The sequence below is a fragment of the Equus caballus genome, chromosome 4, assembly GCF_041296265.1.
Source record: "Equus caballus isolate H_3958 breed thoroughbred chromosome 4, TB-T2T, whole genome shotgun sequence".
NCBI lineage: Eukaryota > Metazoa > Chordata > Mammalia > Perissodactyla > Equidae > Equus > Equus caballus.
Window position 1 is genome coordinate 52476113 of NC_091687.1, and position 23401 is coordinate 52499513.

At 35.6% G+C, this 23401-nt stretch overlaps 1 protein-coding gene across 1 annotated transcript in view; it reads left to right on the plus strand.

The window, feature by feature from the left end:
* Window positions 1-11852: 11852 nt before the first annotated feature.
* Window positions 11853-23401, plus strand: part of LOC138923694 (collagen alpha-1(I) chain-like) — a 221156-nt gene continuing 209607 nt past the window's right edge. Inside the window, exons 1-2 of the mRNA XM_070264300.1 lie at window positions 11853-12013; window positions 12248-13287. Of these exons, the coding sequence (XP_070120401.1) occupies window positions 11853-12013; window positions 12248-12689 (603 nt within the window). The 3' untranslated portion in view covers window positions 12690-13287. The remainder of the gene's footprint in view (window positions 12014-12247; window positions 13288-23401) is intronic.

Sequence of the window (23401 nt, forward strand, 5' to 3'; positions counted from 1 at the left end):
GCTTCCAAGTTTTGGCAATTATGAATAAAACTGCTATAAACTGTGTGCATGTTTTTGTGTGGACATACATTTTCAACTTATTTCAGTAAATACCAAAGAGTGTGATTGCTGGATCATATGGTAAGACTATATTTTGTTTTGTAAGAAATTGCCAACCTGTCTTCCAAAGTAGCTGTACCATTTTGCAATGAGAGTTCCTGCTGCTTCACATCCACGCCAGCATTTGGTGTTGGCAGCATTTTGGATTTTCGCCATTCTAATAGATGTACAGTGGTATCTTGTTGTTTTAATTTTCAATTCCCTAATGATATATGATGTTGTATATCTTTTCTTATGCTTATTTTCCCTCTGAATATCTTCTTTGTTGAGGTGCCTGTTCACATCTTTGGCCCAGTTTTTAATTGGTTTATTTTCTTATTTTTAAGAGTTCTTTGTATATTTTAGAAATAGTCCTTTATCAGATATGTCTTTTGCAAATATTTTCTTGTGGCTTGTCTTCTCATTCTCTTGACAATTGCCATTCACAGAGAAGAAGATTTTTATTTTAATGAAGTCCAGCTTATCAATTATTTCTCCATGGATCATGCCTTTGATGTTGTATCTAAAAAGTCATCACCATGCCCAAGATCATCTAGCTATTCTCTGATGTTATCTTCTAGGAGTTTTATAATTTTGAATTTTATATTTAGGTCTGCGATCCATTTGGAGTTAATTTCTGTGAAGGATGTAAGGCTTGTGTCTAGATTCATTTTTTTGCATGTGGATTTTCAGTTCTTTTAAGGTTTTAACGTTTGTCTTATGACCTTTTTGTGATAAAAACTTTGAAAATTTCATTTATTTTAATAACATCTTACAAAGTTAACCCTAGGAGTAGCTACCAAGGGAAAATAAGAATTTTAACCACAATTGTTTATGAAAAGATTAGCCTTTAAAGGCATGAGACAAATATTTAACACTTTTATAGAAATCAGAAGAAACAATGAAAACATTTCCCTAATCATTTTAAATTATATGTTACTGAATTATACCTCACTGGAGAAACAGAGAATAGTGATTTCACTTTTAACTTGGGTAGTATTAGTAATTATTTATTAGACAAATTCACATCTAAACCTAACCAAAAAAATGGTGTACGTAAATAAAATGGCATAGTTTCCATAATAAAAGCAAAGTAATTGCTTCTCACAAATGAGAGAAATGATAAGCAAGGAAGATAAATATCTATTATGTTCATTCAGCCTGTAATTTTAACAACTTATATATCAATCACTGTATACCCTCTTGAAGCACTACTGCTAAAAAATATTGTAAGTCTATAGGCTTACTTTAGAAGGTAACTATCCATCCTTTAAATATGAAAAACGCACATTTACCAAAAGAAGATGTGTTGTGTGAAGGGTCATTGTCATTTTAGGAGTCATTGTCTGATATTGTGATACACTAAATGTTTTTTCTCAATCGGCAAGTAATATCTTTTTCACTGTGCATTGTTAGGATGAAAAAGTCACATGTTGTAGTTTGTGTGTGTGTATATGTGCCTGTTGCATACACATACTCTTTTTTCATGTATATGATACGGGGGTGAATAATTTTTTTCCAAGACATTGAGAACTGCATATTTGTCTCTTCCTAAATCAAGCACAAAAAGATAGTGTTAAAAATGGTGAAATATACCCAGAAGTGAGGGGAACAGAAATCATTGACAGAAAACTTAGATATGGAGAGAAGAGAGTTAAGTATGTATGTAGAGAAGTTAAATTGAATCAAGTTTTCCTGGATATAGCTCCATGCACACATTATTTCAGTAACTTATCCTTTTTGTATAAAAACATTTTATTTTTATAAAAGAATGTATTTGATTTTTTTGAGGTATATTATTAAAATAAGCAGATTCCCCCTTTCTCTTTCCTCTCAACTCCTGATCCATTTTCCAATCCCCCACTGATTCCATGTCAGCATGCTCTGTTTTTGACTACACAAATAGTACACAGATTTATTCCTACAGAACAATCTCTGGTAAAATCGTAGAGTGTCTGCTTGAATAATACCCAAAAGTTAACTGCGTGCTTTCCACTGGCAAGAAATAACTCACAGTAAATGAAGCCACAAACCAGTCAATGGAATATTATAACCCTCTTAGGGGAGCCATTGTACTATGAGAGAAATTTGAGGCAGTGAACCAGCCTTTATTTTATACACACACACACACTGTACTGTATATGGTATAAGTACGGTACCATACTGTGTATGATAAGAATGTGAGACTATTGAACCATGAAAAATTTCCACACTTGAAGTCATGTAATGTTATCTTAATATTCCTTTCATTTACATTGTATCATGGTGGTAATTTATTAAAAACAATTATCATTTATTGTTGTAACACTGACAATAAACTGGACTGCAATAATTCTAAAACAAGAATGGACTGATGTTACTTCTTAGCTATAAATTGACATGGATTGGAACACTAGTAATATGGAAACAGTGTTCCTTAAACTGCATTCCAGAATTTATTTCAGGGGAAAAAAAATCTCACACTTTCAGTGCATATGGGGATTCTGTATTTCTGAGATTAACTATAAGCATTAATTTGATAAATTTCTTTTACTACAAGTCACTTTGGAATTTGGTGGCAGAGCTAGGGCTGAAAGTATGGAAAAGTGGAGATGGAAATAAAAATTTTCAGAAATAAAACTCAAATCTGTCACATGGGAAAAGTCATTAACTTTTCAAGTAGGAAGGTCTGACTATTGTTATATCATGGTTCTGCCAATGTGCAGATTCATCATTTTATGCTGACATGTTGTGTTATAACTTTTGTGTTATTTTTGGAAGCTCAAACACTTTACTTTCTGTGAACATACTGGGAGAGGGTCTAATGTGTCTGAAAACAAAGAAAGGTAATTTTTTGAAGGAAATCAGTGCACAATTAAATGTGGAGATACATTTTCAATTTGCATCAATGCAATTTAAATACGTCACATAAATCTAAATATCACTAAGAATTAAGTCTTCCTTTCAGCCTAGGAATTTGGAAAATCTTTTCCCCTTCCAAAATGATATTCCAGGGGATTTCCAGACCTTTCTTCCCTATTACACTTGATTACTTTCTATCTCATCACCTCAAAATCTGATGTTTCCTAGAATATCTACACACTCACCCACAAACACACACACACTAACTACAATATCTATGTTGTGTTCCCTTTATTCCTAATTATATTTCTCACTTCATCCAAATTCTGGGATGGTCATATTTCTTCATCTGAAGTCTGCGCAAGGGTAGGATTTACCAAATCAGGACTGACAGTGACAAAGGGCATGATGGTGAGGTGAGCACACTCTTGCCTTCCACCTTGCCCACCTCACCTCCCCTGAGAATACAGATTTAATCCTGTCATTTTTCAGAGGTGATGCTCCAAGAGATATAAAGAAGTGATCAGATTTGCTGCCAGTTAGAGTGCTGCTGAGTACACAGGACCCTCCACAGGAACCTCCCCTCAAGTTTCTGCACCTTTTCATAATTACTGTTCCTGTGTGCTTATTATGTCTCTAGATTCTTAATGGGGAAGACACACACACACAAGAAAAAAATCAAGAGATAAAAATGGAGTCCTCTTTACACAGCATTTTCTTTCCATTTGTTAATAAATATGAAGATTTTTTTAAAACTTCTGAGTTCTTATTTAAGGACAAGAGACCAGGAAAAAAAGCTGTCAACTTCATTCTGTTCATGGAAGGAGACAGAGAATAAAGGAGTCTGGCAGGAACAGGTAGAGCCAGCACAGGGTAATTATGCAGCCAAAGTCATGGCCTCAGAGGAACACAAAAAGGGTGATAGGAAGATTCCTAAACAGAGAAGTGTGCTCTTAGCAGAGCCTTCCTTCCATTCCACATCTCTATCTCCCTGGTCCTCCCAGACTCTTTGTCCCAGACGTGGTGCCATCAACAGTGCTTAGAGCTCATGAAATGCCAAATACTGCATCCAGGTAGGGTTTTCCTATTCCAGTGTCAGGGCTGCAGTGTGACCGTGGCATCTGAGCATAGGATTTTGACTGAATTTTCCTTATGTTTAATAATTTTTTTGTAATCTAGTACAATTATTGTTTATACAGAATACATAGGTTAAACAGAACATTTTTGGTCAGTCTGGAAACACAAGATTGACTTTATTCATTTGCTCAATAAATATTCATTAAGCATTACAAGGATGTATCTCAATTTACAAGCAAAGGAGAATAAAAGGACCACAATGCCACAACTAGAAGAACCTGCAACTAAGATATACAACTATGTACCAGGGGGATTTGGGGAGATAAAGTAAAAAAAAAAATTGGCAACAGTTGTTAGCTAAAAAAAGAAAAGGACCATAGGTTTCTTAAATTGGTGATTACCTGGATATGGATGGGATTAAAACATGCATGTTGAAGTTATTCTTTTTCAACTTAGAAAAAGGCTTAATGTTATCTTCCAGAAGATGGCAAAGAATGAATTTCAATTATTTTTCTCAACACTATAGATTTAATATTCCTTCTCCAATTAGATGTACTGGGTAAGGTTTTCTTACTTTCAAAACATAGATAATTTATATACATATATAATAGACAGAATATATATATCTTCTATCAAATATGTACCTAATAGCTAATATATGTCTTATATACCTAGAAATATCTCTTTCCATTGAGACAGAGAAACTTTCATCTGTCTTAATAATTCAGATATATATCTCCTTAGTAATAAAGATGTGTGTATGTCTGTGTGTGTGTATACATACCTACCACATCTCAGTGGAATGTAAACTGGGAGAGTACTATATATTTCTGCCATAAAAATAATAAATAGAAAATGACGTGATCCGAAAAAGCATTTTATTCCTATTTTCATAAGATTTTCATAAGATTGATTAAATTCATAAGATGTCTTCCTAATTTAAAGAAAGCAAGCTTCTATTTGAAAAAGACACTGCACCAAAAAATTTATTTCTGAGTCCAGACTCAGGTACAGAGAAACGTTGAGACATTTTATTGCTAATCATATAAATTAAACTATCACATCTCTAATAACTACCACATGGTATATAAATATCTCTGTATCACAGAAATAGATAATATTTAATTTAGTGTTATTTAATATTAGTATTTAATTTTTGTAAATGCATATCTTAACTTAAAACACTCAGAAAGGTTGAGTTCAAGAAAGAAATGGATTGAGGCAAAATTATATTGAAATAGTTGAAGAAATATAAGCGAGCAGTTAGAAAGCACTAAACGGAACTTCTGACTTCTTGTCAAATTCTAATTAACTGTTTTGATTTTAAATTTAGAATTTTTGACTATATAATATTTGTTTATGAAAGAGTGTGATTCAAAGATGTATTGACAATTCTCATAACAGCTTTAAAATGTAACATTTATATTTGTAATATTGTGCTTGACACAATGAACCACAAAAAAGATTTTCTTGAACTAATTAGGTGAACATAAAAGGCTTTTAACAACCTCTATGTACAAAATGATCACCAAAGTTGGAGGTCTTTAACAATATGATACCAGTCTATGGTTTGCAAAGTAATAATCTGACTATAATCCAAGCTTAACTATATTCACAGGGTAATATCATGCATTTTTCTTGAAAATGATACTTTGAGAACCAGTTTCTAAATGATTGCATTTTCCCATATAATTTCATTTATTCAGAGACATAGTTCCAGTTGTCTTTTCCATGAGTAGAATATGGATTGTTTTAAAGTGTTTCTTCTAAAAAGACAAATTACATTAAACGAACCCAATCTTGGAATTTGTAAAATGCTTATTATTGGATGAGAAAAGCTCACTCAAGTTTGTGGTTTGGGGACTGATGTAGCTAGGACATTCTCAATGTTCATGATTTACGATTGCCATTAACATGATGACAAATCTTCAAATAGCCTTGGAATAATTTAGACCTCTGGTATTTAGAACTTTATTCGAAATACATATGTAAATACATATGTATATATTCAAGTATTATACATATGTGTATATAATTTTTCCCCAAATAAATACTATTATAGTAGAAAAAAGTAAAAAGTAACAACTTAATGGGTGACTTAAAGCCATTGACTTGATTTAAAATCTAGTCAAACAGATCATGGTTTTCTGTAAACAAAGCAGCACAGGCTGTATGACTACTGTCTCATTCTTTCCCACACTTGTGTCCTGATGTCAGGAGGATATATATTTGGGTTCCCAAATTCTTGCCTCCCTAGGGGAATTTTAACTTCCATATGATTCTCAGCAGTGAACATGAACCACCATTTCACACTGTATAACATTTCTTTCAACATAGCAGATGCTTAAGATGACATATTTAACTGAGTCACACTTTCACATGATACAATGCATTTTGAGCGTTTGGGTTATAGTTGGAAATAAAAGTAATCTACAGAGATCTAAAAGTAATCTAAAGAAAATATTCTCATGACATATGTAATTTAGATATTAAGAATACTTTTTTTACACTGCCACTTTTTCTATTTTCATATTTTTGGCAAGGAATAAATATTTGGAGATCTCCCAGAATTGAATTTTAAAATTAAAAAAAGTTAAGATGGTAAACTCTAATTTTTTAAATAAAAAATGTTAAAATGTTATATTAAAATGTTATAGACTTTAATACCTCACATTCAGAATGCTTCTTGAGTGCTCATTTACACATGGCCTGTATTAAATACCATGTGAAATAGAGAAAAGAGAAGATATAGACCTTAACTTCAAGAGTACTCCTTATCTGCTTTTAATATGGAATGCCAAACTAAAAACTACACATTTTAGATGGCATTTATGGAAGTTTTCAGTGATAAATATTAGAAAATGGACATTCTTAGGAAATACATGAACCCTGTTAACTTTGCAATCCTTTGAACAGAGATGTTTTGCCAATTATTGTATACGTACGTTATTTTAAAATTTTTATTTTAAATGTACAATACAAATCAACAGAGTATAACTCCTTCAGATAATTACATGTTAATTTCTCATAACAGAGTAGATTTAGGAACAAACTTCTAAAAAGTGTTTTATTGTTGTTGTTGTTGTTATGAAATGACCTATAATATGTAGATGTGGAAAATCCCTATTTTTCCAGTGGTCAGATGTTTTGAACTTCTGTTGACTGAACCATAAAAATGGCTGACTCTACCACTCTGCCACTAAGGAAATTAAACCTGAAAGATATATTTCCTTGTTTTGTTCTTCTTCTTTGTTTTGCCTCAGAATTATTTGCTTTTCCTACAAATTTCAGAATTCCTTCTCTTATACTTTAAAATTATTCATTAACCTCTCAAGCAAGCAAACAAGATAGTTTTAACCAGTTATTTGGCTGAAAGGTGATAAAAAAGAACACTGAACCACACAATTTACTATTATTTTTTAGCCCTGCATAATTTTAAAGGTTTAGATGTTCTGGAATGAAAAAGCTGCACTGGAACAGGATACACTTACAGCCACAGACAAGAAAAGCCTTATTTCCTAAAGAGCCTCTACTTCCCACACCTGTATAAGCCATCACTGGGACCTGGATGTGGGGGAAAAACACAAAAACAAAGACCAATTTAAAAAAAGAAAAGTTGGAAAATATGCCTAAGTGTTGGAGAAGTGAATGTCTGTCAGGAACACCAGATTTAGATACTTTAATTATCCGCAACAACAGTCCACCAAAAGTACTTCACAAAATACAATGACATTTCTAAGAATTACCTGGAAAATAAATTCTTAGTATATTTAATACCTAAGAACATTCCCCCAACAGATTCTGCAAATAAGAAACTGGCTTTTGAAATTCTGAGAAGAGTGGAAGAATTTTTTCATCTCTGACCATGAATCGCACCCTGTCAGCGCCATCTACCAGTTGCAGTTCAAGCTGCAACGGAAAAAGATTCCAAAACAAGGCTTTTGTAAATAACAAAAATAATTTCTTAAACCATGTAATACACAGTTGTGTCTAATATGAAACATCTTATTTTGAACTCATCACTTTATGCTTTTTCTCTGGCCTCATAATAAATTATATAGATGTGGTTTCCAGTTAGCCAAAAGTATGTTGTCACACGGCCCATGAATCATTATAGACAGATCTACATGTTACACAAAAACACAGCTTCCTAAGCTAATTACTATTTGAAAATTCAATTTATTTTAATCACGACCAACATTTTCTCCAGGACAACACAGTGTCCATAGTTTGTCCATGTCTTTCAAACTGTCATGGGTGTCATACAGTGAATACTTTCATGAGTTTCTGTATCACTGGCCGACTCATGGTATTCTAGGGTCCAGAAAAATCCTATCTTTTATCCTAGTACAGATTTGAGCTTGACATTTAAAGGCCTAGGTTAGTCTTTATTTTTCTCTTGTGGTACTTGAAAATAATTGAAATGAAACATTACTAAATCATGAAAGCTTTATCATGAGATGTTTTCATATAGTCATTTGGTTTGGAGCCTGTGGAATAGGAAGCACACTATTCTAAATTTGGCCTTGGAGCCCAGCTTTAGCTAAAAGACATTAAAGTCTCTCATGGGCATGTGGTATAAGCTTTTCTTTCCAAAACTAACAGTCAATTGGCTCCATTCTCATTTCCTTCCCTCCTTTTCTTCCTCTTCCTCTTTCTCCTCCTCCTCTTCTGACAGAAGCAGACAAATTATTTGAGCATTTTGAAATAAATGTCCTTCTGGGGCCCAACATGTCTCTCTTTTCACTACACAATTAGAAAAGCAGAAGAGGCTGTGTAAACTCGAGAACCAGTCCAAACTGTGAGGCCGAAGCGTAAGCAAGTTTCCAAGAAGAAACACAAATGCTTCCATGCGTAACTGAAGTGGCTTTGGCGCATGAATCTACTCTAAAGATTCAAAAATACAATTTGCTTACAAGCATAAACAATAAAAAGTTGTACACATTAATTGTTTGCCTGTAGATATTTCTTCTTTCATATATAATCTCCATTATGTGTTACAAATGAAATGAATGAAAAGAATATTTGTTGGATCATAAAGCTCTATTTGGTTCACTTCTCCTTTAAAGACTTTATGAAGAAGTTTAAAGGTCCACAAATAACTTTCCAATTGTTTTTCTTTGAAGAAAAAAAGACTATTCAATTTGCACTAGTCCAGATCTCAGCAATATAAACGTCTTTTCCTTTTTGGAAAGGAAGCTTTTTATATACTCGGTTGACTTCAAAAAAAACAATCTGGGACGCAAATGTAGGCAATTTAAACCGGTAGTTTGGGTGAAAATCTCTCTGTCTTCATCTCACTCAAAATATTACCTAAATGTAATCTGAACCATTTAGAGTAGCTCTACTTAAACCATGTTATGTTTTCAGTAGTGAAGACTGATAACTTGATAGTTCCCAAGGGTTTGATTCTTACAGTTTAAGTACAGAGTTGACATTACATGCTATTTTTCCGAAAATCCCCAGGGCTATGTTAGAGATGAGATAAGTAAAGATGTATAGAACTGTTTAGAAATATGTAGGTATCTTCAAACCAAGTACTATAAGTCAAAATCCCTATAGGTTTATTCATTCTCACATTAATATAATCTTGTTAACTGGAAATTAGAAGATAATGAAAACTTGGCCTCAAAGTTCTAAATATTCATAGATGTGTATATTATTTGTACTGTGAAAATGCCATTATGAAACACTTTTTAGGTATTATTTTTTGAGGTTATGAGTTCAATTTTTCATTCTTTCTCTCTCTCTCTAACACAGAATTAGAACTTTACTACCAGAAAGGCTCTTAGTTCAGGCCATCATAACTTCTCTTCTGGACTACTGTTTCCCTCCCTGAGTGCCTCAGCTCATCTCACCATTCTTCAATTCATCCTTTCCACAGTTATCAGATTGATCTTTCTAATGTGATTATCCCACCATCACTGCATAAAAATACACACTGGTCCTCAACAACAGTCCCTCATGATGAGAGTCCATCTCCCCATTTCTTTATCTCAAATATGCAATTCAGCCACACTGAATTACTGACAGTTATTTTAAAGCCCTTGCTCCCCTTCTCTCACTCACTCCCCTACTCCTATTCCGTAATCTCATGTTTAGGACACCCTCATTCACTTTTTAATACCTAGTATAGTGGCACTCCTATGAGAAATCTTTCCTGACCTCTTGAACTCCTCAATTCATCTCCCCAGGTTCCCTACTCATATTCTACTGTAACCATCTATCTGCAATTCACTAGTCGATAAGATTTTAAACGCAGAAGGCATGCTTGATTCATTTAGTAATCCCAGCACTGGACAATGCCTGCTTAGAGACAGTTGATCAATATAAGTTCACTGAATAAATGAATGGATGATTGAATAAACAAATAGATCAACTCAAAAACTTTACAAACTTGGAACTTTAGAAACAAGGAAATTGAGAAGTAGTTTGATTAGGAGATTTGTCTAAGGCCACTCTTTGAAAAAATGGTACTATAACCTACCAGATGACAAGTATCATTCAGTGTCCCTTCCCCTTCTTATATCTTGATAGCAGTCCCTGAAAAGTCTTAGTATCAATAGCATTACTGTATGAGTAAATCCTAGCTACGTACAATGTCCCAGTAAGAATAATATGCCATGCTTCTTTCTTCGTATTTAAACAAAAGTGTATAATCTAGAACAGTGCAATTTGAATTTAGTGGCCTCTGCCTCATGCCTGAGGTGGAGAACACAGCTTTGGGAACTATGATTGAGTGACAGACCTCCCTGTGAAGCAACTAGTCTGCCCACTTAGCCCTTTTTTCCATGATTTCTTGAATTCTTGGGGTTTCCTGACTCCTCCAGGTTTGTCTTTTTGTTAAGTTTGGAGAAATACTGTCAGCTGGCTAGAATCTGCTTCCCATGTGTTCTTAATAACTTTTATTTCCCTAAGGACTAGCCTATGCTTCTCAAACCTGGCTACACATGAGAATCACCACGGTAACTTTAAAAAAAATACCAATGTGTGAACCCATAACCAAAGATTCTGATTAAATTGGTCAGGGGTGGATCTTAGGCAACAGTAGTTTTAAAACCTCCCATCAGACTTAACGTGTAGCTAGACCTGGCCATCTCCACTCTTGACTTTTTCAGGTGGAACACTAGAATGGCCTGACCTTTCATTTGATTCGCACATCATTTCTCCACACAACTTCCAGGACAGGGGATACTGCATGCTTAATATATACTGACTACTCAAATGTGGAAAGAATGATGCATTTGAAGAGACTGTTCTTTCCTTCCGTTTTATTTTGGGAATGTGGGTGGTCAATAATACCTTTGAGGACCAACAGGAAGAGAAGGAATCACTAGATCCCTTACCATCAATGTCTGACTTTGTCTTGGAAAGAATATACTGGAATGTACTGGAATCCTATTCACACTTGGCTTTGGAAAGATCCTCCTTCCCTATGGAGGCTGAAGCATGGGGTCAAAGAGTCGAGTCTCTTGAGAGATTAATTTTGGTGTTGGTGGGGGTTTAGGGAAAGGAGATTGCAGCTAATGTGGCAGTCAATTCACCTGTCTTTTCTGTGCCTCCTGTTCAGAGAAGTTAGCTCTGGCCCACAGTTATCTGTTGACTGACAGCGGGTCTAGAGGCCTCTCCTTCTGGCCATTACTGATTGGACAAGAATAGATATTCGATTTAAAGCTAATCAGTTTACTGGTTGGCCAATGGCCAATCTAATTTTCTTCCAATCAATCTTTCTAACGGTGTCAGAGATATTCACAGGGTTTGGGACACTGAAACCCTAAGGTTATATATTCTGAGGGCTGGTGGCCAACTTCAGCAATGTGTAAGCTGCTGAAGTGAGGAATCTGGTTGCAAATAAAATGTACGGAGTTATTTGGCTTAATGAGTTTACCTCAGAAGGAGTGACAGACAGAGAAGAGAGAATCAATCAGCAGGGAAACCTTGTCGGTCGGCCGGCCCAGAGGCGAAGCAGCCGGAGCGCTTGCCCAACCGCGAGGCCAAGGAGGCTCCGGGGACTCACGTGAGCAAGAAGGCCCAGTACTGCGCTCGGCGCCGTGTCGGTCCCGTGCCCATGCCCTAGCTGGGCCTACCAGCCCGGGCGGACCACCACGAGTTCACGGCCTCCAGGCCTACCTGGCGCCCAGCAAGTTGTCACGGCTCCCCAGCCCCGGCCACCGTCGTAAACCCCACCCCGCCCCTGCACGGCTACCGCGTGGCCCTGGGAAACCTCGCGAGCACTTCCACCTGACGCGAGGCCTGCTGGGGCGCAAGGGCGGAGCCCGACCTCACAAGCACTTCCACCTGGCGTGCGGACTGCTGGGGCGCAAGCCCCGACCGGCCTCGGGACGGAGCGCAGGATCCCGGCCGCCCGCGGCCCCCCCTCAGGCGCCGCCTACCGCAGCCCGGACAGCGCCCTCGCGGGTCGGCCTCGATGGCCAGGAGCTGACGGAGTCGCCCCCTGGGCCGGCCGGCCGCAGACTCCCGTCAGCGGCGCTGCGGCCCCCGCCGACGTCCCCTTCCCACTTGTTCAGGGGCGTCCAGACCCTCTGAATGGGGACGCCGACCCCATGTCCAACGGCAGCCCAGGTGATGTGCATCTCAGGTGCAGCAGCCTGCCACCGTCGATGCCCATGGGTAGTCTCCCAGCTCCTCGCAGCCCGCCGAGCATGTGCAGGGAGCCGGCCGCACACTGCTGACTGGAGACCGCTTGACACGCCCCCATTTCTCTCGCCAGAGCGAGGCTCCGCGTGCCCACTTGCTGGCAGAGACAGGACAACCCTCAGGCCGCAGGTTGTTGGGGACTCTGGCCCCTGGGAACCTCATCGAGCGCGGGCCTCGGCAGAGGGAGCTGCAGGGGGCAGCGCCTGCCTGGACCCTTGGCACTTCGTACGCAGTTCAGCACAGCCTCAAGGGCTAGGACCTGAAGGAGCCACCTCTGGTCCTGATGACTTTTTGGTTCCTGGGAGCCCTGGCTACCTTTTGTTCGAATTAGTTCGAGAGACTCCCTTGTATCCGTCCGAAATACTCGTTTTTCGTTAGCTAGTTTTGGTTCAGTAAATAACACTGTCTTTAAGAAGACGAATAAAGAGTTTCAGAACATAGATATCTAAATTAATTTGCACTTCGATTTTCTTTTGGTGAAAAAGAGATTTAGTCTTGGATTGTCACGTTAACAAGGAAGGCTTTTCACCAAAAGGATCAGACTTCTGGAAAGAACTACAGGCTTATGTGATGGAGGAAAAGCAAGGAGAACTTGGATGACAGCGTTTTGAAAGTTACTGGTACTACATATCAGTAAGTTACTTATATAGTATACATAATATTCTTGACATAAAAAAATTTTGTATGCTTTTACAAGGTTTCATGCATACACTGGTAAGAAACTAAAAAAAGAAAATTCTGTCATTTCTAGGAATGATGATGATAATGACTGATAATATTTATGTGCCAGCCTCTCTGCTCAAACAATAACAAGCGTTTTATGAAAGATAACATTGACTTCTAACAGTTTTACAAAATAAAAATTTTATGAAATATTATTACGCCTGTTTTATGGATAAGTATACCTAGGCTTAGCGTGATTAAATCACATGTCTAAAGTCACACGGCTGCAGTGTGGTAGATGCAGATTGCAAAACCAATTGAGTCATGTTTTAGAGTCTGTGGTCTTAACTGCTCTGCTTTATTATACTTAGAGGAAAACTTTCCTCAATTTCTGGAGTTAAAGAAGTGGAAAATTATCCAGGCTAGAGGCAATGCAAACCATCTGAGAAGGGAGGGTCGGAGAGTGGCTGTCTGAGAGACAACATTTTTATCCCAGCTGGTGTTCTTGGGAAGAGTAGAGACTTTGTAAAAAGACTTAATTTGAAAAAGATTCTCTTGACACTTTGGTGGATGGTTGATCAGTAAAAGGAAGATATGTCAGAAGACTATTTCAGTAATTAGAAAGACATAAACGTAAGTGGCCTTAGCTTATGGTTGTCAAGATTTGTGGAAGTTGGTATAAGAGACAAAGTACAGACAATTCTAAATTTTGAGTCTAGTGGGCTAAAAGATCATGGTGCCATTGGTAGTAATAGGAAAATTGGAAAGAGTCCATTTTTTGATGAGGGAAAGAAAAATAATTTATACTGGTAGTATAATCAAATTGTGAGTGAAAATGTGAGATAGATCTTTTCTTATTCAAGTGAATTGTCTTCCCATTCTGTTCTAGACAAATCTGAGGCTGTAGCTCAGCATCTCAACCTCAAATTCATATTTTAGCTGGTCTTACTGTGATCCTGTTTTTGGTTTGTCTTCTCATCCCTTATCCATATTTCAGTAGCTTGAAAGTACACTGTTTTATGCCCTGATATCTTGTCTTGTTTCCCACATGGCTCCAAAGTTGTGGAGACCTATAACTTAACCTAGTGGTTGAAGTTTCTAACTAGCAGTAGCTCTTTGGTGCCAATTTTATATATATTTGGATCTTTGCTTACTGACTGATGTGCCTAATTCTCATGGTGCCGTATTTTGCCTACCATCCAATATATCAACTTGATAACTGTCCCTAGGTAAGCTTGATTTTCAAAGGAATATCATCATAGTTTCCATAGACCAGCTATTTCCAGTGGGGCTAATTCTACCTGGGCCATCGTCCAAATACTTATTTTCTTTGGTTCCTCCATATATGCTGAATGCTTTGATTTTATTTAATAGATCAAATATAATATATTGCTATAAATCAATAGGTTAATAGCCAGTATGCCATCATCTTTCCTTTCTCTTACTTTTTAAACTTATATTCATGAAAAATGGAAATCACCAATAACCTCAAAAATTTTCTTTCTGTTTTACACAGTGAAAGTCATTCTCATGTTCGGTCAATTCCATCACTCAGAAGTAACCGCTACTAAATTTGCTAAATATATTTTTCTGATTTCCATATATTTGTACATAAATACACATACCTTCTGATACATTTATTATATTCATTAAATGGTTTCTTTGTTTACAAAACTATAATCATGCTAAATACATTTTTTTTATCCACTTAGTAAATTATCATGGGTATTGTTACAGGTCAGTACCTCATTCCATTTAACAGTTTTACAGTAATCTTTGAATGGATATACTCTAATTTTTCTCTCATTTTATTGTTTACTTACGTTGAAACTGCAAGTAATGTTTGCAATGGATATTGCTCTGCATGAGGGTGTGAATGTGTATGTGTGTGTGCATGTGTGTGCTATCATAGTTAGGTTAGTATGACTGAAGAATAATTTCTTAGAAGTTGAATTATTGGGGCAAGGAGTAGACAAATTTTAAAATTACATACATATTCCCAGGTTACTCTTCAAACCCATATTTACTCAGGCTAAATACTTATGAGTGCCCTTTTTACCACATCCTTGCCAGCAGTGAATGCTATCAATTTTTTAATTTAATTAAATAGCTAGGTAGAAAGTATAACATTATTTTAATTACAGCCATGCATTGATTAATGACAGGGATGCATTGTTAGTCAATTTTGTCATTGTACAAAAATCATAGAATGTACTTACACAAGCTAGATGTTATAGCCAACTATACACTAAGGCTACATGGTACTAATTTTATGGGACCATTGCCATATATGCAGTCCATCATTGACCCAAATGTCATTATGTGGCACGTGATTATATTAAAGTAATGAAGTTGAGGATGTTTTTTATGTTTGCTGACTATTTCTATTTCTTCTCACATTAATTTGCACCTTCATTTCCTTTACTTATTTTTTTATTTACTAAATCATTTTGGACATTATTTACTAAGTTTTATTTCCCATATTTTACTAAGTATTATATGTAAGAGCTACTCTTTATTAATATGTTACTGACATCTTTAGTGTAATTTATTAAGATTAATTAGATTTATTCTTCTGTTTGAATATTTTTTCAACAATTGTACTTGGAATGATTAAAAATATATTAAAGTACCACAATTGATTTTCTCTTTTGGATTGTACATTTAGCAAGGACTACATGGAGAAATAGACTTCGTTTATCTAAATGCACATATGGTTACAACAAACTACAACCCCACATGCTAGACTTTAAAAATATAAAATGTATCAGCCTTCTGTCTGCTCTTAATCATTGAAGTATTTACAAAGAATAAAAAAAGTGAGATTATGGCTTGCCTGAAGTACTATGTTTTGTACAGGTCTTCGTGTGCTATATTTTTAATGCACAGCTGATTTGTAGCATATTTATGAGGGGCATGTATAAACAAGTGTACTATACCTCCCTACAAAATATTGCTTCACAACTTCATATTGAGTATCAATATAATAGTGATTATATAATGGCAGTTTAGGACTAGATTTACAGGCAATAATGAGATTTCGGTGAATATGTTTTAGAAGATGAGAACTGAGGAGTTGAAAGAAAAATAGAAAATGAGAAATTATAGCTGGAGAGAGATGCTCAAGAAGCAAATCCCAAATTACTAAAGGAATCAAGATAAAGGTATTTATACAAGGGAAACTTTTCTTCACTCATTTTCTTACCTTTCTTTCAGCCCAATCTCTCTTAATTCCTCTAGGAAAATGAAATCAGTGGATAGAGTCAAATATGTCTATACCCATGTATTAATAAAAATCTATACCATTCTTTTATTATTTTTTTTCTCATGAGTAAATTAGATTAGCAAGAAACTTCCTTTACCACTCCAGAGCATCTTGGGTCATGAAAAAGTCATCTCTAAGAGTTTCAGAAGAGATAAGTTCTTGCTGTCAGAAAATTATAACCAGCACAAATGTCCATTGTCTTCTAAGTGCATAGTTGGTATACATTCAGGTTAAACATTATGTATATTAAAATCAATATGTGTGAATTGGTGAATATTCAATATTTATTATGTACTTATGATATACTAAAGAAGACAATGATAAGCTAAGCCAGAAAGTTTCATGAAACTCATATTTTAACAAAATATATTTTAATTGTTTTTGTAACAATACATAAAGAATATAGTGGTGTAGTATAAAACATGGACTTTGGGGACTTAAATATCTAGATTCTTATCCCAGCATTGCCACTTACTGGCTATATGAGGTCAGGCAATTTATTTGACCTTTCTAAGTGGTCGTAATTATGTTGTCAGAGATTATTTCCTCCTGTCATTCTGGAAGGCATAATGGGAAGAACACTGAACTAGAAGTAGAAGGTGGCTTGTTGGTTTCCACTCCTGGCTCCTTACAACTACTCACTCTGGGCCTCAATTTCCTTATCTATGAAAAAAGGAGATTGGATCAGGTACTTTCTTAAGCCTCTACCATATTTTACGACACAAAGAATCCTTGTCTTCACACTCAATTTCACATTCATGAGGTAAAATTAGCTTTTTTAGTGTTCCTACTGCATTCCTTTATTTTTCAAGGTCTCTTGCAAGGCTGTAGTTTTAAATCAAGGAGCAAAATATGTTGAAAGTTTTAAAGTTTCAAAATCGTTTATTTACCAGAAAAGACCTTTGCCATTGGATTTCAAACAACGATAGGAGTGGTTTTAAGAAACACAGTCTACACTACAACTTATTTCCCAAGGGCTCTGAAAGAAAGACCTCTCCTTCTAAAAGCTACATTTTTGGGAGAGGTGGAGTTGAACTCTCATCTGTAGAAAACATCTGTCAGAATGTATGACTCATTGCCAGAAGCCCTCTTTTGGAGTCTTTTCTTAATAACAACAATGTATAACAAAAAGATGCTTTGTATTTCAGTAATGCCTTTATTTAGACCACCTTTCCAATCCGTTTATAAACATGTCTAAGGAACACAGGCTATGTCTAGACTACCAAACAAAAAAGACATCAAAATTGAACAGGAAGAGTGTTATAGCATTGCTGAACTGCTGTATTCAGTAGTCTGAATATTACATTAGTTTATTCCATTGAAAACTTTCATAAAGACTGTAGTAGAAAATATAAATTTTATGGCAGATTTCATTTAAATCCTTCTCTATAGGTTTGGACATATGTAAAATATCTTTATTAGCTGTGGCTGGTGCTGGTAGCTTAAGGAAATGTGAGCTATGCAGGGCTTACCCACATAAAAAGATAAAAATCAAAACAAATGTGTCTGTAAAATCTTTTGCCCATTTTTAAATTGTGTTATCTTCTAATTATTGAATTAGAGAAATCTTTATATATTCACGGTACAAGTTCTTTCTCAGATATATTTCTTGCAAATTTTCCCCTGAGTCCTTTGCTTGCCTTTTTGCTTTTGTAACAGTGTCTTTTGAAAAGCAAATGTTTTGTATTTCCGTATAAATTTTAGAAACAAATTGTTAATTTCTAAAATAAAGTCTACTGGGATCTTGATCGGGATTGCACTGACTTTAAAGATGAATTTGCATAGAATTGATATCTTAACAATATTGAGTCATCCAAAGTATAAATGCAAGATATTTCTCCATCTATTCAGATCTTTATTTTATCCCAGGTATGTTTTTTAATTTTCAATGTATAGGTCTTACACCTCTTCTGTCAAATTTATACCTAAATATTTCATATATTTGATATTGTAAGTGGCATTATTTTCATAATTCCAATTTCCAATTGTTCACTGCTAATATAATAAATTTTGTAAATTGACCTGGTATCCTTGTAATCTTGTTAAACTCATTTACTAGTTCTGGTAGCTTTCTTTGTAGATTTTTCAGGATTTTCTACAGACAATTGACTTTTGTTTCTTTTTCTACCTGAATGCACAGCCTACAATCTCCAGTATAATAGTGAATAGAAATAAAGAGAATGTATCATTTTGTTCCTAATTTTAGAGAAAAAGCATTCAGTCTTTCACCACTAATTAGAAGCTCTTAGTTTTCTGTGTATTTTTATGGATGTTTCAAAGCATTCACCAGACTCCACCGAGCACACACATGTGAGACAATTATTTAGAGGCAAAGGATAAGGTACAGAAAGAGAAAGTGAATACAGGCAAGCAGCAGGTGTCTGAGAGACATTCCACAAGGGAGTTCCCCAGGGCCACTTTTCATACACGTGTACCACACACGTACCAAGCTGTGTCTCCAACTTGACCGGCTGATCTGTGCAAGGAATTTTGGCCAGGAGAGTTCCCTGAGAAGCTTTCATTGGCCATTTAATTGGTCAAGCAGGCTTGTCAAAGTGGTTAGGCCAGCTGCAAGCATAAGTAAAGAAACTGACCATGAGGGTCCTTAGTGGGGTTGCAGACCTTAAACAGCACATACTAACCTCCACTGCCTTTATCTGTTCCAAAAGTCATCCCCAGAGATAAAGGGCTTTTCCAGTCCAGTAGTAAACAAACTCATTATCTCCTTATAGTTTGAAGCTCACTTTATTCTTAGTTTGCTGAGAGTTTTTATCAAGAATGGATGGGGTATTTTGTCGAATACTTTTTCTGCAGCTATTCAGATATCACATGGTTTTACCTTTTTCAGCTGTTAATAAGGAGAATTACATTGGTTAATTTTCAAATCTTAAACAAGTGAGGTAAACCCCATTTGGTCCTGATGTATTTTTTTTACATATTGTTAGATTTGATTTGCTAAAATTTTGTTAGGAAGTTTTACATCTATGTTCATAAAGAATATTCATCTCTAATTTTCTTTTCTTGTAATGTTTTTATCTGGTTTTGGCATCAGGGTCATAATGGCCTCATGGAGTAGGGAAGTGTTCCTTCCTCTTCAATATTCTTGAAGAGTTTTTTGTAGAGTTAGTATTATTCTCTCCTTAAATGTTTGGTAGAATTTTCCAGTGAAACTAGCTTATCCTAGGTTTTTCTTTATGGGAAGGTTTTAACTAATAATTCAATTTCTTTAATACATTTAGGGCTGTTCAAAGGACCTGTTACTTTCTGAGGAAGTTTCGTTGGTTTGTGTCTTTCAAGGAAGTTTTCCATTTCATCCAAATTTATTTGCATAAAATTCATTATATTCCCTTATTATCCTTTGAATGTATATAAAATTTGTAGTGATATCACCTCTCTCATTCCTAATTTGGTAATTTATGTCTTCTGTCTTATCAATCTGGTTAGAGGTTTATCAATTTTATTGATCTTCTCAAAAAACCAGCTGTCACTTTTATTTTGTCATATTGTTTTTCTGTTTTCAATTATTTCTACTTTTCATATTTATTATTTCATTTCTTCTGTTTCTTTAGGGATTAATTTCTCAGATTTTGCTAGTTTCTCAACCTAAAAGATTAGACTACTGATTTGATAATTTTCTTCTTTTTTAACATAGATATTTAGTGCTATAATTTTATTTCTAAGTACAGTTTTAGCGCATCTCAAAGTTTTTCATATGTTTTCATTTTTATTCAGTTCAGAATGCTTTCTAATTTCTTTTTTGATGTGTTCTTTAACCCATGAATTATTTAAAACTTTGTCCTATAGTTTCCAAATATTTAGGGATTTTCATAATATTTTACTGTTATTGGTTACTAATTTAATTCCATTTTGGTCAGAGAACATACTTTGTATAATTTGAGACCTTCCCAATTGAGCCGTCTTTTATGGTCCAAAATATAGCTTTTCTTGGTAAATGTTCTATGTGCACTTGAAATGAGTGTGTATTCTGTTGTTGAATGGAGTGTTCCATAAATATCAATTAGTTCACGTTAGTTGGTAGTTTCATTCATGTTTTCTATATCCTTAAAGATATTATCTATTTGTTCTATCAATCATTGAGAGAAGGATGCAGTCTGGTCCTACATGTGTAGCTTTGCCTATATTTTATCTTACAGTATCATCAGTTTGTTCTTCATCTATTTTCAAGCTCTGTTATTTGGTGCACCCACATTTAGGACTGTTATATTCTCTGGATGAGTGAGCTGCCTTTGTCATTATAAAATGACCCTCTTTATTTCTTTTAATATTCTTAGTTCTGAAATTCATTATGTCTGAAATTACTGCAGTCATTTTAGCATTGTTTTCACTAATGTTAGTATGGAATCTTCTCCCATTCCATTAATTTTCACTCATTATAGTTGTATCTTGCTATTTTATCCAATCTAGCAGTTTCTGTGTTTTAATTGGAGTGTTTAGTCTATTTATATTGTATGTCATAATTGATATTATTAATTAAACCACCTCCTTGTTATGTGTTTTCTAATTGTCCCATTTTTTTCTCTTTTTCTTTGATTGCCTTCTTTCAGGTTGAGTATTTTTATGATTCGACTTTATATCCTTTTTGGGTTATTAGCTGTAACTCTGTAATTGAGGGCAAATGAGCACATGAAAAGGTACTCAACATTATGAGTCATTAAGGAAATTCAAATTAACACTACAATGAGGTACCACTGTATACCCATAGAATGAGTAAAATTAAAACGTAAGATAATAACAAGTATTGGTGAAAAAGTGGAATAACTAGAACTCTCATGTAGTGCAGATGGGAGTGTAAAAATTGTGTAACCACTTGATAAAACTGGAAGTTTCTAGAAAGTTAAACATATACTTACGTTGTGATCCAGCCATTTAACAACTAGACATTTATCTAAGAGAAATAAAAGCAAATGTCCATGTGAAGATTATATACAAATGTTTGCAGCTGCTTTATTCATAGAAGTAACTTGAAAACAATGCAGATGGGCATCAAAAGGTGAATGAACGAATTGTAGAAGATCCATGCAATGGAATTCTACTCTGCAACACGGATGAATATCAAAATAATTATGTCAAGTGTTAAGATGCCAGATAAAAAGAGATTCATAGTGAATGATTCCTGTGATGATTTATTTTATGTGTCAAGTTGACAGAGCCATGGGACTGGGACGCCCAGATAGCTGATTAAACATTATTTCTGGGTGTGTTTGTTAGGGTGTTTCTGAAAGAGGTTAGTATTTAAATTGGTGGACTGAGTACAGCAGATGGCTCTACCTAATGTGGGTGGGTATCATCCAATTCATCGAGGGCTTGAATGGAACAGAAAGGTGGAGGAAGTTTGAATTCACTCTCTGCCTGACAGTTTGGGCTGGGACATTGATCTCATGCTCCTGGTGCTCAGGTCTTCAGACCTGAACTGGAATTTATGCCATTGGGTCTTCAGCTGGCACTCTCACTCACTCGCTCGCTCACTCGCTCTCTCTCTCTCGTAAGTACACTCTATGATTTTTGCCTAATGATGAAATCACCTAAGGAAGCATTTCTCAGAACATATCCTCGTTGTTAAGTGGTGTATAACTGTATGTTCCATTAATATAAACCCCAGAAAATGCAAACTAACCTATAATGACAGAAAGTAAATTATTAGTTGCCTGGGGATGAGGGATAGTACAGAGTAGTGAGAGGGAAGAATTACAAAGGCTGATGAGAAAACATTTGAGACTGATGGATAAATTTATTATCTTGATTGTGATGATGGATCCACAGATACATAGATGTAGATATAGATAGATATTAAACACTAGATATTGTGGGTCAACTATATCTCATTAAAGTGGTAAAATCAACACAAGATATTTTATACTAAGTTCAAAGTAGAAGGTAGAAGAAATCTGTGTCATAAGAATTCCAAGAATTTGATGATCATTGAGACCTGGGACAGTTACAGGAGGTGTTTTAGAAGTTGTGAGACTTAAAATAGGTCTTCAAGTTAATGGATATGTTCCTAAAGGGTTTATGGTTAAAATGGACCCTGATTTTGGATGGTGCTAAACTTGAGCAATTTCCTGTAACTTTCCACCGAAGAATGTCTCCATATGGTACAAGCAGAAAACAATTGTGTTCTGTTTCCCCTTTGCCTGTTCAAAAGTTTTCCATGAGACTAGTTATTTCCTCTTCTTTGGTGACATCTAAGGTAGCCCTCATGTCTTTGTCTGGTTTTACTTCAGTAGTTAAAATGTCCAGACCCATGTAATTGTCAAAACCCAATTTCATTTAGAATCAATGGTCTCCTCTCTCCACTCCTCCCTTGTTATACCTGTTCAGGTATGGAGCCTGCAGTGAAAAAGGGAACGTGCCTTCATCTTCTCTGTTTTGCCAACCACTGCTTCTTTCTCTCTCCACCCTGCCATTCCCCCACTCCCCACCCCTCTCTAGGCAGCTTGCTAATCCATGTTTCTATCCTCGCCAGGGTGAGAGGAACTGGAAGAAAAGAGAGGTAGGGGAAGGAATGATTTTACTTATCTAGTACTGTCATGATCTTGTTTTAGCAAATGTTTAAATTTGACTCTTTCTCTCATGGAGTGTTCTACTGCACTTCCAGTTACTCAGGTGGTAAATCTTTTTGTTTGTCCCTTGCCCCCCAATTCAAGATTCTTCCATCTGCCTTGGATTTCTGAAGGTGTACATATTTGGTTGGGATATATCAATATATACACTCACGTATTATTGCAGGGGTTTGTGTGATGGCTACCGCACTTGTCTCTTTTTCTTTCACTCTTTCTCTCTCAGAGATCCCTCAGGCAC